This window comes from Theobroma cacao, chromosome 3, assembly GCF_053813885.1.
Source record: "Theobroma cacao isolate CCN51 chromosome 3, ASM5381388v1, whole genome shotgun sequence".
In the NCBI taxonomy this organism is placed as follows: domain Eukaryota; kingdom Viridiplantae; phylum Streptophyta; class Magnoliopsida; order Malvales; family Malvaceae; genus Theobroma; species Theobroma cacao.
The window spans coordinates 38,245,469-38,262,072 of record NC_142641.1 but is presented as its reverse complement, the minus strand read 5'-3'; the positions used below and the strand labels follow the sequence as shown (position 1 = coordinate 38,262,072).

Below are 16,604 nucleotides of genomic sequence, written 5' to 3'. Positions count from 1 at the left end.
GCAGCTACACCTTCCATTATGAAGTTATGATCATATGGCACTCTCAGGATATAAGGACAATTCCATATGCATCTCTCAACCTTTGCCATTTCATATCCTATCATAAAATCAGAGTCATTTCAATTCTATGATACATATGCAAGGATATTACTCTGCAACTACAATTATCTGTGCATGTTTTATCATCATGAGACATTTACCAGGTTCATATGAAATACATTGACACTAATGGACATTTCCAAGGTAATACATTGCGTTTCCTCAGCTCTGTTTCTCCTCAACTTTCGTTTAGATCAACAACAATAACACTAATATTATCAGAACTTTTTCGTCCCAAAGCTAGGCGAGTAAGCAGTGCAGCAGCAAGAACACTTCGAGATGGATACAATGTTTCAGCCCCTTCATCTTCTTTGTTCGGTCCTGCATTGAGGTTCAATGCAGAAGCAGTAGCACTATTACTTCCTTCTTTAAGACATTCGCGAGCCACTTCACAAGCCAAGTCACAAGACAGAACATCCCACAGACCATCACTTGCAAGAATTAAGCACTCATCCTCTGGTTCTCTCTTAGTAAATGTTATCTCGGGTTCTGATGTTACAACCGGTTTCAGGTATTTGTCTCCTGTTCAGAACCATAAAGAGTAAGCATTTGTGGCATCAGTATTTGAAACAAAATAATCTAACAGAGTAAGTTAGATTTGATGCCATAGCACAACACGAGAACTTAGAATCTGTCTTGCTTTTTCATATTACCAAGTGCACCATTCAGGAGCAATAGAGCATCCTCTATATGATACAATACAACTGAATAGAATTACTTCCAAACAAACAAATTCAAGTCTCAGCTTGTCAAATACAAGCAACTTGGTTCTACTATCTTCTGGTATTTTTGAGTCATCTTATACCCCCAACTTGATTAAACATTACCACAATATTACTCAAATCAATTACTTTCAGTTATTTCTGAATTTAGAATTAGTCGGAAATAAAAGACTTTATTAGCTTCTAAAACATAAGATTCTTCCTGCTACACCTTTGTAGAAACCAAATTGGAAAGATATTCAAAATAAACTTGAATAAAATCATGGATTTTGCCAGTTTTGAACTTCATATTACAACAAAAGACTACCATCTAGCAATCTCAGTTTGAAAAAATTCATGTCATGGGCAATTTGAGAATGGCATATGGATTCATGGAGACCATAATCCATTTAAAGCTATAAGCATTCTTTTCATTATTCCAGTTAAAAAACCAGTAATACCCAGAGCTAAAGTTAATGATGGCATTGACTAAATTAGCCAACTCTAACAAGCTAATAGATATATCAAATCGTTTTCTAGCTTCCAAAGTAGCTATGACCTGACCAAATCCAGATGGAAGTATGACATTATAATTATCAAGGATCAACCACAATCCATCACAAAACCAAAATTTGAATGTAATCAATAATATAAGACAACAGAAATGAGCAACTCAACAGCTCCAAATGAAAGGTAAGATTAAAGGAATTGAATGCCACTGACAACAATGTTCGTACAAATCCAATGATGATTCGAGCCCCAAGACATCAGTTAAAATTGTGAGAACAAAAAAGGCGTCTGAGATCATTCATTGCTCCATTTTTAATTTGAGAAATAGAACCTAAATTGTATACTTGAGTTGATTTTAAGGGATACAACATATAAGGAAAAAAGGTCATGCAAGAATTGATATTCTTGGAAACTGAGACGTCCAACATGGATACGCCTCCCAATTTGAAAGTTCATCCAAAACTGAGAACAGAGAAAAGTGAAGCGCATCCATGACAGGGAAAACAAGATTATCTACAGCTTTCAAAAGGGGCAGTTTTTTTTTTTTTTATAGAATTTACTATGATGAGATAGAAATCCGATTATACATTGAAACAAAATGCAATGCAATTAGAAGAATAGTAAAGAATTGTATGGATCACTTAATGCACAAGACAACCCATTCTTGCAGAAGCCATAACTTCCTCTGTAATTAATGATTATAGTAAGAATAAAACCAAATGATCATCGAATTTTAAATCCAGAAAACCTTACCTATTGCCCTAGACATAGCAAGAATGCCTTCAACTCGTGCTCCATTTACAAAGACAACCCGACCTCCGGCAGCTTCAATTCGTGCAAGCTCATCTGATCTGTCCGGCTGAAAGTGAAAACAATGTTGGAAAATGATATTAACTACTAAATATTTTAGTCAATTCAGATTTCTGTTAAAAAAGAAAACATCACTTGCTAAGATAGAAACCAATACCAAATAAGACATCACCAGACCTGTTAGTGTAAGATTTTTAATCATAAAGGAATCATTAAAATAATTTCAACATAATGTCATATTAGTTAGTACCATTAACTACAGCCAGTCAATAACTTTTGTCTGTACTTTTGTAACATAAGAATGAACAAAGGATAACTTAATCTACAATCACAATGACACAAGTAAAAAATTCCAAAAAGATACTACCAACCTTAAAAAATATATATATATACTAACAAATTGATCATAAAATAGTCTATTATAATCGTCAAAGTGACAGATGTCAGCTAAATATGGGGCGTTTCGGCATCATCAAGCTCGAAGACATTCGCTAAAAATTAAACGAACCTTGTGATCGACACTTAGAGGTACGGCCTTCCCGCCGCGGCAGAGGACGGCGCGTGAGTCCCCGCAATTTGCGACCACGATGTGCTCCGACGTTAACAGGGCCACCACGGCGGTGGACCCACCGAGGGCCACCTCCATTGAGTGGCACCCACACTGGTGCCCCACAATCCCACATGCGCAAGTGCTTATTGCCACCTCATCCATTCTCTCAAAGCTCCTCTTCATCACTCTTCTCCAACTCTCTTCGTGCTCATCCTCTTGTGAGCTGCTGTCTCTCCCACACTCGCTCTCTCCTGTGCACTTCACGCCCATCAACTCTTCCTCTACGAACACGTGCATCTTTTCCCTGCACAGTGCTGCCACCTGCAGGAAAAGGCCATTAGAACGCCATATCCAGAAATCAGACTGCAAAATGACGGATTCGCCCCTACTCCAAGTTAAAACGCCTGGCCGCCTGTTTTGTAAAAACTAGTGAGCGCCATTCTTTTTTTTTTTTTTTTCTGGAAGCTTCTTTTTCTTTTTAAAAGAAGGAAAACAATTAATGCGAAAAATTAAGTGTTAATAAATTAAAGCTTTACATGAGGGCCACCATGACCGTCATAAACAGCGAAGAAATGCACAGGTCTTTTAAGATTAACATCGGGCCGGCAGAAGCTGGTCCGTACAGAAATGGCATCCTCCATCTCACGTGACCTCCCAGAAATCGACATCGTCCCGAACACAGGCCCATTCGTCATAGTCACTTTCCGCTCCCCGGCCGTCGGCTCAACCTCCTCGCCGGAAAAAGTACACATGGTGACAGTCGCTAGCAGACCGCTGGCCTCCCCCATACGTAGTCGCTTCCCCTCCGGAAAGCAACCTGAGCTCTCTGCATGATCCTCCCTTTGTCTCTGACTCGGAAACGCCGCCGTACTAGACACTGAAATTGCCCCAAGCCTCCTCATCTGGATCCTCCGGCGCCGTCGTTGCCGGCACTTGGCCGGCGAATCATCATCGTCTTCGCTCAGCATTCTCCTATAAACCTCCGTCATTGAAAGTTCTCAGTAAATAACGAACATCTCGTCCAACTGAGTATTATCCAATAAAAATTTCCCCGTAGCTTCTCATCGCAACTGCCGATCATCTCCGGCGAAACATTTAGTAATAAACGGAGAACAAAGCATAAAAATAAAAGAAAAGGGGAAATAGAGGTGGGAAAAGAGAGGAACAAGGTGTTTTTTGAAACGTATGAGAGAAAAAGGCAACGTGTAGCGTTTTGATCTGTTTCTCGCGAAAGCCTTCTTCAGGGCAAGCCAGCTTCATGCGCAGCTGCCCTTGTTGCCCGACGCTACCCGTTTCTGACCATCATTTGGTTCCGTCCTGACACGTGTATACCCTTGCGCTTCATCTTTCCCTAAAGTGTCTTCTCATTGCTTTCCTATTTTGTCAATTTCCCGTATCGCGATATATTTGCTGAACGTTTTGAAGATGATCTGGATAGGAGAACACGTGTCAGGAAAGCTCTGATAACTGGCGGCCCCAACCTCTTTGAAATGGAACAAGTGGGACACCAATGCAGTCGCCACGTGTATCCAAATAAAGTAAGGGGAATGGCCCACAAGGAATACGTTTCGGCGGTTCTTTTCCACCGGAAGGAAATTAGAAATGTGTGTTTGTTTAACTTTTTTTCTCTCTTGGAATTGAGCGGCCTTATTCACGTGGCGGACTGTGGGGATGCCAGCGCCGCGCAGTTGACTTGCGGTCCACTGTTGACACGTAGGAAATGGAAGGGCTGTTTAGAGAAACAAAGCTGGCGTCACAGGTGACTCCGATTAGCAAACTTCATTGGAATAGCATGTGAGTTGTGGCTTGGCTTTGCCATACCTTACCTGTTAACATGATTTGTTACACGTGTTGACCATGAGGGAGCATTGGACATCGACGGTAACGTTAGCCCTTTTTCCTTATCTACTTAGTGGAAGCAATGCGCTGGTTATGAGACACGTGGGCGATTTTGGAGTTGGTCAAAGAGAATTGGCACGTGGGATAGACTTGGAGGGTTTGGAAATTTGAACGGAGGGCGTACTGATGTGACGTACTTTGATTGAGAGTGTCAAATTCTAAATGGTACATATTTCAGAAATCGTGCAGTGCTTGCTTTGTTGCTAAGATTGGCATTCTTCAGCTGTACTCCTTCCTCTGTTTCAGTGCACAACTATCTCGAAACAATCATGATCTGATGCCTGCACAATTTTTTTTTTTAAATTTGTTCAAGTGTTTAAACTTAATCTATTTGTATTCGCCCTCTCAAATTTTATTTAAATTAAATTTATTATTATAATATATCAATATTTTTAAATATATTTAAAATTAGATTTTCTATTAATATAATAATATTCAAGTTAAATTATTTATTAAAAAATTTATTTAAAATTCAACTCGAATAAAAGATTCATCAACTTAACAAATGGAGTTGACACATAAAAAGTAACAAAATTTATAATTGATTATCTTTTCGAAGATATGTAGTTAAACACTACAATTCATTTAAATTTAAGTTTATAATTGATTGATTTTGTAAGTGAAAGGTAGGTTAGAAACACTACAAAAAAATCAATTTTTTATGACGAAAAAAATTTTGTTAGAAATTTTCAATGAATTTTCAACGAAAATTTAGTTTAACTTTTTTGAAAAAATTTTCTAACTGATTTTCAACGGAATATTTCCGTTAGAAATTCATTGAAATTTTTTTTGGCTCAAAAAAATTTTAATCTTACTAAACTTTCCTACGAAAATTCCAACAGATTTTCGTTGAAATTTTCCAAAAAAAAATAATCCGTTAGAAATCCGTCGAAAAATTTATGGCTCCAAAAAAAATTCAAACCCGCTAAATTTTCCAACGAAATTTTAGTTAGAAAAAACTATTACCAACGAAAATTTTTCAACGGAATATTTCGTTAAAAAATTTTATCAGTATTATTATTTTTTAAATTTTGTATTTAAAATATATTAAAAATTTTAAAAAAATTTATTAATCATTTATAAGAAATATATTAATAAAATTAAATATATACATACTAAGTTTTATAATATTAAAAATTAAATGTCTTTCTTTACTTTTTTTTATATATTTTGAAAACTTTATTGAATCAAAAATTATAAATTAATAGTTTCAAATTTATTAATTTTATAAAATTAAAAAGGTTATAAGAATAACATAATAATTAATTTTTTAATTTTATAAGAATAGATGATAAAATATAGTAATATATTAAACAAAAATTAATAATACTTTAGGTACTAATATTAGAAAATATAAATTAATTAGAAGAATGGTGTATATAGTAAACTTATTAATATAATATAGTAATTTATTATAAATATATAAATTAGAATCATAGTTATAAAATATGTTAACTATATATATATAAATTAACCTGTATTATTATGAAATTGCAAGTTATCTATTTTAAATGATTTGGTTCCAAATGAACAACTCCAAAAATGCACCAACTTGAGAAGAAAAAGAAAATACCTCATTCTTCCTATGTGACGCCGTTTAGAGACCCCCACAAAATTACTTCACCTTCTTCATTTTTCTCCTTCCTCTTCTCTCCCTGAAAATCGATCTGTCTCCTTCTTCCGTCTACCCATTTCTTCTTCTGCTCTTTCACCTAAGATCTCCCTCTCTTCACTCACCCAACCGGCGGCACCTAACCTAAGCACTCTAACCTCCAACCGGCGACACCTCCCCAAGAACTTCCTTTTCTTCTTCCTCTTTTGCCCAACCGGCACTACCCAAGCTTCTCTACCCTCCAACTGGTCCAAATCCCTCCAAAGAAATTAGATCTAAAACCCAAAAACCATAGGATGAAAAGGAACCCTTTTCCTTCCGATTTCCTATTTTTCTGAAATTTTCTGTATATATATTTTTTTGTTGTGGGTATTGGTTGCTAGTTTAGGATTTTTTTGGTGGTTGATTTGTGGTTTTTTGTTGTTGTTTGAATCTGGTTTTTTTTTTTGAAAGATTGGTTTCTTTTTTTGATCATTTTCTTTTATTTAATAGTTATCGCATTTTAGACTCAATTTTTTGAGTTGCTGTCTTCGATTTTAGGCCAATGAAGCTGGCATTGTGAAGGTTGCTTGGATCCCTCCTAAGTATGGGGATGTTGTTGCATTTGTGAAGATGGGAGTTTATTCATATGGGAAGAGCGTGTAGAAGGTTTTTTTCTTCCCTGAATTTTTAATTCTTAGATTTGATGGTAATATTTTGAAAATGCCAATTGGTATTGTAAATTTTGATAGGTACACAACCTTTAAAGGGTGAAGGCCAAGAATCAAGCTTTATTTTGGGTTTCACTTCTAATACTCCACAGCGCAATTCCCTCAAGGTATTCTTAAATTCATTTTTCTTGCAGCTAAATTCTGCTCTAATATAATGCGATTGGGGTGCATCAATTTGTTCCATACATGAGCATTGTCTCTGTAGTATGCAGCTTATCTTTATTTGGTTTGGTTTATCAAGTTCCAGGATCCCATGTTATTGAAAATTGGGCAAGTTTGGTGGCTGAGATCACCTATATTCTGATGTTAGGAGATTGCCTGTTATCATTATTCTTGAGTGACTTGCATACTAACAAAAACAAGTGGATGTGTTGTCATATTGCTAATTTGGACTCATTTTAGAGTTCCATAGGTGTGGAAATTTGATCCAGCTCATCAGAGATGGCTGCCAGTAGCAGATATGGCTGCCAGTAGCAGAGTTGGCTTTGCCTGGTGACAAGGAAGATCAAGTTTATTCTGTTGCATGGGCACCAAACATTGGACAGTAATGGAACCATTGTGCTTATCAACTTGCGAAACCAGGAATGAGATGCAACACTTTATTGATTGCTTGGCTTTGATTCTGGTTATGAAAATAGAAAGAACTTGCTGTTATGATTGTTGTTTGTTGCCTCTTTGTTTTGATTTTGGCCATGATTCTATTATGATGGGGCGTTATTTGGGTTGTTTGTTTCAATGTAATTAAACTGGTTGCATGAGCCTTTCTTGCTAGCTTGTTATCCACTGCTTTGTAATTTACATTCTAATAATGAAAATGCATGAATGACTAAATTTTGAATTTTGGATTTTAATGCGTATTTTTCTTATCAATTTTGGATAGGAATTATGAATGTAAATTGATAATTTTTTACCAAAATTTTAGTTGGAAAAACATTTTCAATGAAAATTTCGGTTGGAAATTTTCAACGGAATTTTTTGTGGGAATTCTCTTTTCCAACGGAATTATTTCCACATTTGTTTCCAACGGAATTCCAATGGGATAGCCAACAGAAATCAAAATTTTCCAACGAAATTTTTCGTTAAAAATTTCCAATGGATTTCCAATAGAAAGCATTACCGACGAGGTCTTTTCCGACGGAATTTTCAACAGAATTTTTCATTGAAAATCCGTCGGAAAACGTTATTTTCAACGAAAATCAAGCTATTTTCAACAGAAAATTTCGTTGGAAATAGCTTGTTTTTGGGTAGTGAAAAGGGTGTGTTTGTCCATCACAAGCATAAACATGTACACGTACATCTTGAATGTGTTGTCCAAAGAAGAGAAATAAATTAGAGAAATATGAGTATTTAGGCATCTCAATTGTACATTAGGCATTTTTTGAAAGTGATTGTGAATTATGTTTAAACATCATTATCTCATTTGTGATTTCTATGCAAGACTTGCTATCTATCATCCACACGAACGATAGAGATTGATTTTAAATATTGATTTTATGATTTTTTTTCTCGTTTATACTCACTTTTCATCATATTTAATCATAACTAGTAATAGTTATTTGTAAAAAAAATGTAAGGTGATAGAAACTAATATAAGAACAAAACAGGCTGGTTTCAATTTTTATAAATTGATAATACCAAAAAAAAATATAAGAAGAACATTTCATGTGTCTAATTTAAATCAGATAAAAATAAAGTTTAAATTAACCCTGACTTAGTTTATTTTTTAGGTTGTTTGGCGAGGAAACTTTTAAAATAGTAAGTTCAATTAAATTGTTTATTAGACTTTCATACGAAAATTGCTTTCCTTGTGAATAAAATATCCTATCATTTTAAGTTTCCAAGTATGTCATTTTAAAATCTTAAGCATATACAATTTGATAATACCAGTAACAATATATGCATTAATGTAGAATTGGTGTGTTCGTTATGTGGAGTTGAGGATGAAATTATGCTTCATTGCTTGTGTACTTGTAGCTTTGCACTGGTTGTCTAGCTAGCTTCAAGGTAAGGCTTCAAGGACATTCAAAGCCAGTGTTCGTCTGTCGTAGAATGACTCATGTTGTTGTTAGATAAGATGGAGCAAACAGATGTAGAGGAGATTGTATGCATTCAATGGTCAATATGGAATGCTAGAAACAATTTAATATTTAAACAGGAATATTCGAACCCCAAAAAGGTTTTGGAGCTAAGATTAATCATGGTGCGGCAATATAGATTGGCCACTATTTCCCCTTGTAGAAGGTTCTTTTGGTAAAAAGAAAGAGAATGTGCTGCAATGAGTTAATCGAAAAATGCTAAAGGCAACAGAAAAGAAGACTAGAGTAGTCCTTGAAGCGTAAGTGCTTTGGTGACAGGTGGTGAGGGATGAGAAAATGTGGAGAAAGCAACGGATTACGACGAAGGAGAAAGGTTGAATGGAAAGAATGCTTGGAAGAGTCTTGAGAGAGCTTTCAGTGATTTCCAATGATTTCTCATTGTTTACCAACCTCCATGGCTCTCATATTTATACTAATGATAAGCACCTTCTCAGGAATAGTTGGGAAAACACATTCAATCATGGGAGAACATGCTTGTCATAGAAGAGCAATTAAACAACGGTTTATGGGAAACTAAGAAAATGGCAATGTAGTTGAGTAGTGGGCGTAAGTTTTGGGTAATGGAATAGTGACACTTGATAATGCACCACGTGTATTCTTAAGAAAGAAAGAAAAAGGCAGTAAAGCACATGCACTTCAAGGAAAGGTTAAAAGGAAGTACTTTTAACTATTTTCATATCTGAGCTACCAAACCAAGCTCTCAAAAACATCTCAAATTCGAAGATAACTCATGAATCTTGCCACTTATTCTGAGTTACTTTCATTTCTTCGTACAAACAATTATTCCATGCTTGTTCTTGAGTGTTTTCGCATTTGGAACACTCTTGGGTGCTGTCACATTGGAAATGCCCCTAGGCACTTTGGCACTCGAAAAACCCCTGGGCGTTTTCACACTCGAAACACCATGGGTTCTTCCCAACTTGGAACACCTATGAGCACTTCCTCGCTTGGAACACATTGGGGCATTTTCTTATTTAGAGCACCCTTGGGCGCTTCTACACTTAGAACACCTTAGGCGCTTCTATGCTTGGAACACCCCTGGGTGCTTTCGCATTTGGAACACCTCTGGGTGTTTTTCACACTTGGAACACCTTGGGTACTTCCATACTTGGAACACACCTAGGCGCTTCTGCACTTAGAACATTATTGGGCACTTCCGTACTTGGAACACCCTTAGGCACTTCCGTGCGAGGAACACACTTGGTGCTTTCGCGTTTGTAACGACCTTGGGCATTTCTGCATTTGGAACACTCTTGGGCATTTTTGCACTTGAAACACTCTAAGGCGCTTCCACATTTGGAACACCCTTAGGCATTTTCGTGTTTGAAACAACCTTAATGTAATTTGTTTGTAACACAATATTTTAAAATAGTTAGCCAAAATTGGGCATCTACATTTTGCCCCTTGCATAAAAATTCTTATAAAGAGTTTTATGCATAAATAGAAGATGCACATAGTAATAACTTTTTTTTTAAAGTGTTTTGAATATTATTCACAATACTTCTTATTCTTCGGGAGGTGTTCCAATACAACTCGCAATGTTTCTCTTAGATGTGTTCTTACAATGCTTCTTATTTCCATGTGTTGTCTTTTCCAATGATAAGTCATAGGCTCAATGCTTTTGACACTCATTTGGAAGACTTTCATGGCATTTTAGTTTGGGGGTAAAACTTGGAGTTTTTAGAGCATATAGATGGCTTCAGTGAGAGATCAAAAGATGAAGTTGCAATGAAGATTAAACAACCTTTCCATATTTGAGAATGATAGATCTTCCTGCCCTCTGAACTTTGTACTTAACTAGTTTTTTTCTTGTTCTTCTTTTTCTAATTTCGTAGACTTATTTTCCAAAGTAAACATTTACTTTGCTTTCTTGTGGTTTTATTGAGCTACTCTGTTTCATATTTCATTATTTGCAAGCATATGAATGTTTTATAAATATTGTTGTATGTAGCCAACAAGGGTTCTCAACCTCATATTAGGGAGAATAATCTTGAACCTAGTAGGAAAGGGAATGACATTTTATATAAGTGTTTAAAGCTGTAGCTTAATTGTGAATAGCAAACTATGGCCAAGAAGTGAACAATAAAGCTTGCGGCCAATTTGTGAATAACAAACTATGGCCAAAAGTTGAGCGGTAAAGCTTGCGGCCAATAACGTAATATTATTACAACCAAATTATGAGCGTTAAAGCTTGTGACTGAAATATGAATTATATGGTGAAAGATTCGAACTCTTACGATCAAGTGAAACAATAATATTACAGTCAAAATAAGAGCGATAAAGTTTACGGTTGAAAATGAATTTACTTTTTTGCAAATATCAAATTTTGAATACACGAAATAATCAATAGTAGAAATCATAGACATCATGGATGAGTGAGAAACAAGTTATTCTAGATCTTGTTGTTTCCAATCATTAGGGGTGTGCAAACAATTATTTCGGTTAGTTCGGTTTTGGATATCTAATAACTGAATATCCAAAACCAAACTAACCGAACTCATATTTAAAAATAACTGAAACTAAACCAAACTATACAAATAACTGAATTAACATAAATCAAACTAATCTGGTTAGTTCGATTCGATTTTCAAAAACCGAACTTGACAAATTTTTTTTGTTTATATATATTTATTTATGCTGTATTTTTTTAATAAATCAATACTACAAAAATATTAAAAATGATAATAAAAAATTATAATAAATAAGATGGATACTCATATAATTAAAGAGGAACTAAAGAGAGAAGAGATTAGGTTTAGGATTTATTTTTCATGCAAAATCCCTATAATACCCTTACTTAAGTTTGGCTAGTTCGGTTAGAAATTTTTATAATCAAAATTGAACCGAATTAATTTTAATAACCAAACTATCCTAACCAAACTAAATGAACTAAAAAACTAAACTCATTTCAGTTCGGTTCAGTTTACATTTGCTCACCCATACCAACCATTATTTCTCCTACTTGCACTCTCTTATAAAATATTTTGTGTAAATCTCTACATTCAGCAAGTGAATGACCAACTGTACAGTGATAGTCACAATACCTTGGATTGGACTTTTCTTTTATTGTTGGTGGTTATGAAACATAAGGTAAGTTCACTTGTCCATCCTTTAACTATTTATGGAAAAACGCTTTCACTCTATCTAGTGAGATTGAGAATGGTGGTGGAGAATCAATCTCATTTTCTTATCTTCTACTTAAATTGCCTCTTTTAGGACATAAAGGAGGTCGATGGTTTCTTTTTTCTTTGCCTCTTTCTTGAATTAAGATTACTATTAGGGTATTTCTCCTCTCAAAATGACTTGCTCCCTGCTGCCTAAAAATCGTATTATTGGTCCATCGTGTAGCTTCAACTAAAATGGCAAAAGTAAGAAAAGGTAAGTTTTCCAAATAGACTCTATATTCATTGAACATACCTTGGATGCAAACTTTGACTAATTCTTTCTCATCATGGAAATCTTGTATGTCCAGCATCCTTTCTCTAAAGCGTTGGATGTACTCCATAAGATCCTTTCTTGTCTTCTGATGTTTTTTCCCCAAGTCAATAAGGGTTACCTTCTCGTGGGTAGAAAAGAACTTTTCTCCAAACATTCTACACATCTGGTTCCAAGAGTCAATTAAGTCGGGAGTGAGATTACGTTCCAGGTGTAGGCTTTCTCAGTAAAAGACTTAGTGTCTGTTTGATCTAACTTATTTTTAGCTTATCTACTTCTTAAAAGTAGAAATTGGGCCAAATAGTATTTTGTGAGAAGCTCTTAAAAAAAAGTAGTTTTTTTTAAAACAAAATTTAAAAAAAAGGCTTTGGAAAAAGCTCCAAATAAGAGTTTTCTTTCTTTTTTTTTTTAAAAAAAACACATCAATTTCTTAAGAGAGTTATTTTTTTTTCAAAAAGATCCTCTCTCAAAAATTACCTCCTCCCTCTCTCCTTATCAATCTCCTTCTTCTTTCCCTTTTTCTGCAATTCATCCTTCTAGGGTTTTTTTGTTCTTACAAAAATTAAGGGAAAAGAAAATCCAAAATTTAAAACTGCATTCAAGTATTTTTTTTCTATTTTATTTTCTATCGTTCTTTTTTTTTGCTTTAAAAACTCTCTTTATTGTTTGGTATTTCTCAATTTATTATTTAATATGACAATTATGTAATATTATTTATTCTTGACTTTTTTCTGGTGTATATAATATTTGTTGATTATAATTAAAATAATTAGTCAAATAAGTCAATAATTATTTAGATAAATTAGATGAAAATTGAAAAGTCAATATTTGTACTTATTTGTGGTAACTCAATTTTAAAGAATTTTTTCTTTTAGGTATAACAATATGTTACACTACAAGAAAATTAAAATATACTTTAATTCCTTTGGCAACAAGAGTTGCAGAATCCCTGAACTTTTTAGTAGTGAATTTCACATTTAAGTTAATAGTATCCAACAGATGATGTGGCACTCATTGACAAAATAAATAACCCATTAAAAAATGAGAAAAAAATACAAAAGCCAAAACTTTTTGTTCAAGATAACTTTATTAGTGAAGACATCAAGACCTTGATAGACTTACATAGAATTAGTGTTGATGATTTCAGTAGAAAAATGAGTTACCAAATTAATGGCTAAACGTGATTTTCTTGACCCAGTTGGATCGATTATTAATACCACCTTAAATTCTCTTCCTTGTATGTAACATCAATTTTGTTCAGCTCCAAAGGTCATAAATTTCAAGCAAATCTTAGAAAAATAACAACAAATATTTTTTATATTCATCTTTTATCTTTCAGCAATTCATAATATAATAGGAGAAATTACATTTTTTTCACACTCATATTTTTTTATTTGATTCAAAATTTTCTCTTGATTTATTAAATACCCTTTATAGTAATTTTAATCAAAATTAAATTTTGTATAAGTTGTTTTACCAAACAACTTATCTATAAAAAAGAGCTTATAAAAAGTAAATTTACCAAATAGTTTTAACTTAATTTTAAAAGCTATTATTTTTCATAAGAGCTTTATAATAACTTTTAAACTAAAAAAAAAAAGCCAAGCCAAGCCAAACATGCTTTTAGAGAACTCTTTCAACTTTAAATCGTCGTCCAAGCCTTCAACTCCCAAAGTTTCTACAAACTTCATGACATGTTCCCAAGCATCACTCATCTTGCCGTTGAATTGTTTGAATTTTAGGTTGGTCAAATCTTTGAGGTATGGTTTAGCAGCTACTTTGGCAGGATAGGGTAGTTTCAAGTCAAACTCTAAGAAGTTGAGACTCTTGTTCTCCTAATCGAGTAGTTTCTCCAACTCCTCCTTTGTGACAAAACTTTGAGCACTAATGGAAGGAGTTACCGTAACAGGATTGCCTACAACAGAGGGATTGGTGGTATTGAGGAGTGGGTCACTTGTGTTCTTTCCATTTCCTCCATTTCTGTTATTATTGACCATGTTAGCAACATTTTCTCCATTATATGTTGGCATTGGTTGAGGTTAGGAAGTTGTAGCAATTGATGATGCAAACTGGGTGATGGTCTCTATCATCCGCTTGTTGTTTTCCTCTAGCACTTGCACCCTTTCTTGGGAAGCTTAGAGCATTTTCATGAGCTCTTGAACATAGGTGGGAATAGTCATTTCTTGGTTATCAAGAAAACTCTCCATATCTTTTTGGCAAAAAATTTTTCGGTAACTTTTTCACTTACTGCAATCACTCATCTCTAATGGAGTCACCAAAATGTAGAGGGTTCTTTTGGTAAAGAAAGAAAGGACATGTTGCAATGAGTAAATTGGAATACACTAAAGGTGATAGAGAGAAAGACTAGAGCATTCCTTAAAACGTAAATGCTTTGGGTGGCAGGTGGTGAGGGATGAGAAAATGTGAAAAAATCGACAGATTATGGCGAATGAGAAAGGCTGAATGGAAAGAATGTTTAGAGGAGTCTTGAGAAAGCTTTTAGTATAATCTTTGCTGGATTTCTAATGATTTCTCATTGTCTCTCAACCTCCAAAGGCTCCCATATTTATACTAATCAGGAGCACCTTCTCAAGAGTAGTTGGGAGAACACATTCAATAATGGGTGAACATGCTTGTCATGAAAGAGAAGTTAAAGAACAATTTATGGAATATTATGAAAATGGTAATATAGTTGAGTAGTGGACGTAAGTTTTGGGTAGTGGAATAGTAACACTTGATAGTGCACCATGTGTATTCTTAAGAAAGAAAGAAAAAGGCAGTAAAACACATGTACTTCAAGGAAAGGTTAAAAGGAAGTCCTCTTGACTATCTCCATATCTGAGCCACCTAGTCAAGCTCCCTAGAACATCCCAAATTTGAAGGTAACTCATGAATCTTACCACTTATTTTGAGTTACTTTCACTTTCCCGTACAAACAACTGTTCCATGCTTGTTCTTGAGTGTTTTTGGGCTTAAAACACTCTTAGGTGCTCTCACATTAGGAACACCCTTGGGCATTTTCGCGCTCAGAACACCTAGGCGATTCCATACTCAAAACACTTTATGTGTTTTCCCACTTGGAACACCCTTGAGCGCTTCTTCGCTTGGAACACCTTGGAGCGCTTTTGCGTTTAGAATACTCTTGGGCACTTCTATGCTTAGAACACTTTTGGAAGCTTTCACGCTTGGAACACCCTAGGCACTTCTACACTTAGAACACCTTGGGCACTTCTACGCTTGGAACACCCTTGGGCGCTTTCGTACTTTGAACACCTTTAGTGCTTTTGCGCTTGTAACGACACTGGACGTTTTTGCGCTTGGCACACTCTAGGTGCTTCCGCACTTGGATCACCCTTGGGCGCTTTTACTCTTGGAATACCCTTGGGGGCTTCTGCGTTAGGAACATTCCTAATGTAATTTGTCTATAACACAGTACTTCAATATAATTAACCAAAATTGGGCATCTACACCCCTCGTATATCTGAAACTAGTGCGATAAGTAAAGAGAATAAATAGAGAATACTGTTAGGGTCCAAAGCTAATGTTGATGCTACTATCTTCAAATTAAATGGTGAGGTAAAGGTAGGTGAGAGTTTCATCGTTCGTAATAATCATGGAGAAATTATGCTTGTTGGATTAAATACATATAAAAAGGCGGTGTCCATTGTAGAGGCAAAGATCAAAGCATTGAGTAGGACATTATCTATTTGTGATCAACAACAGCTACGAATTGATGAGGTGGAGATAGATTATTTGCAACTGGTCAAATGGTTGAAAGACAAGTGTAGCGAAGGAAGATTGGGACACATAATGGAAGACTGCATCATGTTATTGGAGAAAACTTGATGTACACAGGTCCGTCATTGCTCAAGGGAGGAAAATAAGGTGGCTCACACAATAGCACAACATGCGAAATGTAGGTATATTGCTATGGAAAGAAAGCATGCAATTGCCTTCTTGTATAGGCCGTGTGTGAGTCAAGATCAAGACTCATTGTAATATCCTATCTTGGTAAATGGGGGCAATATAAGTGCATACTAAGATGAGTACTCTTTTTTCTTTCTTATGAATTTTGTCCCATTAGTTTATCACGAGAAAGTTTTTAACGAGGCTCACCTAGTATGCAAGTGTAATGTGTTAGTTTTGTATTAGTGTGCCTAAAAATGTTATAAGCGGATTGGA

General features: G+C 34.9%; 1 protein-coding gene and 1 long non-coding RNA gene across 3 annotated transcripts; one reads left to right on the top strand and one right to left on the bottom strand.

The window, feature by feature from the left end:
* Positions 1-51: 51 nt before the first annotated feature.
* AHG1 (Protein phosphatase 2C family protein) lies at positions 52-4,017 on the bottom strand. Of its 2 annotated transcripts, none has more exons than XM_007038452.3 (4): positions 3,207-4,017; positions 2,629-2,991; positions 2,064-2,169; positions 52-621 (listed from the first exon to the last, which is right to left on the bottom strand). In XM_007038452.3, the coding sequence occupies exons 1-4, from the start codon at positions 3,657-3,659 to the stop codon at positions 278-280; spliced, it is 1,266 nt and encodes a 421-aa protein (XP_007038514.3). In that variant the 5' UTR covers positions 3,660-4,017; the 3' UTR covers positions 52-277. The 2 variants fall into 2 exon arrangements, with proteins under 2 accessions (XP_007038514.3, XP_088660624.1); XM_088804498.1 differs by having other exon boundaries at positions 2,629-3,082; positions 3,207-3,504.
* Positions 4,018-6,118: 2,101 nt separating this feature from the next.
* On the top strand, positions 6,119-7,729 carry LOC18605445 (uncharacterized). Its single transcript, XR_001927133.2, has 3 exons — positions 6,119-6,829; positions 6,913-6,998; positions 7,294-7,729. It is a non-coding gene; the product is annotated as an uncharacterized LOC18605445 (long non-coding RNA).
* Positions 7,730-16,604: the final 8,875 nt, after the last annotated feature.

Bases quoted from the DNA above. Each gene is read 5' to 3' on its own strand.
- AHG1 (XM_007038452.3), bottom strand. From the start codon at position 3,659: ATGACGGAGGTTTATAGGAGAATGCTGAGCGAAGACGATGATGATTCG. The intron at 2,992-3,206 runs GTAAAGCTTTAA...CTTTTCCTGCAG, and splicing joins ACGGTCATGGTGGCCCTCAT to GTGGCAGCACTGTGCAGGGA. The intron at 2,170-2,628 runs GTTCGTTTAATT...TTTCACTTTCAG, and splicing joins CTCTAAGTGTCGATCACAAG to CCGGACAGATCAGATGAGCT.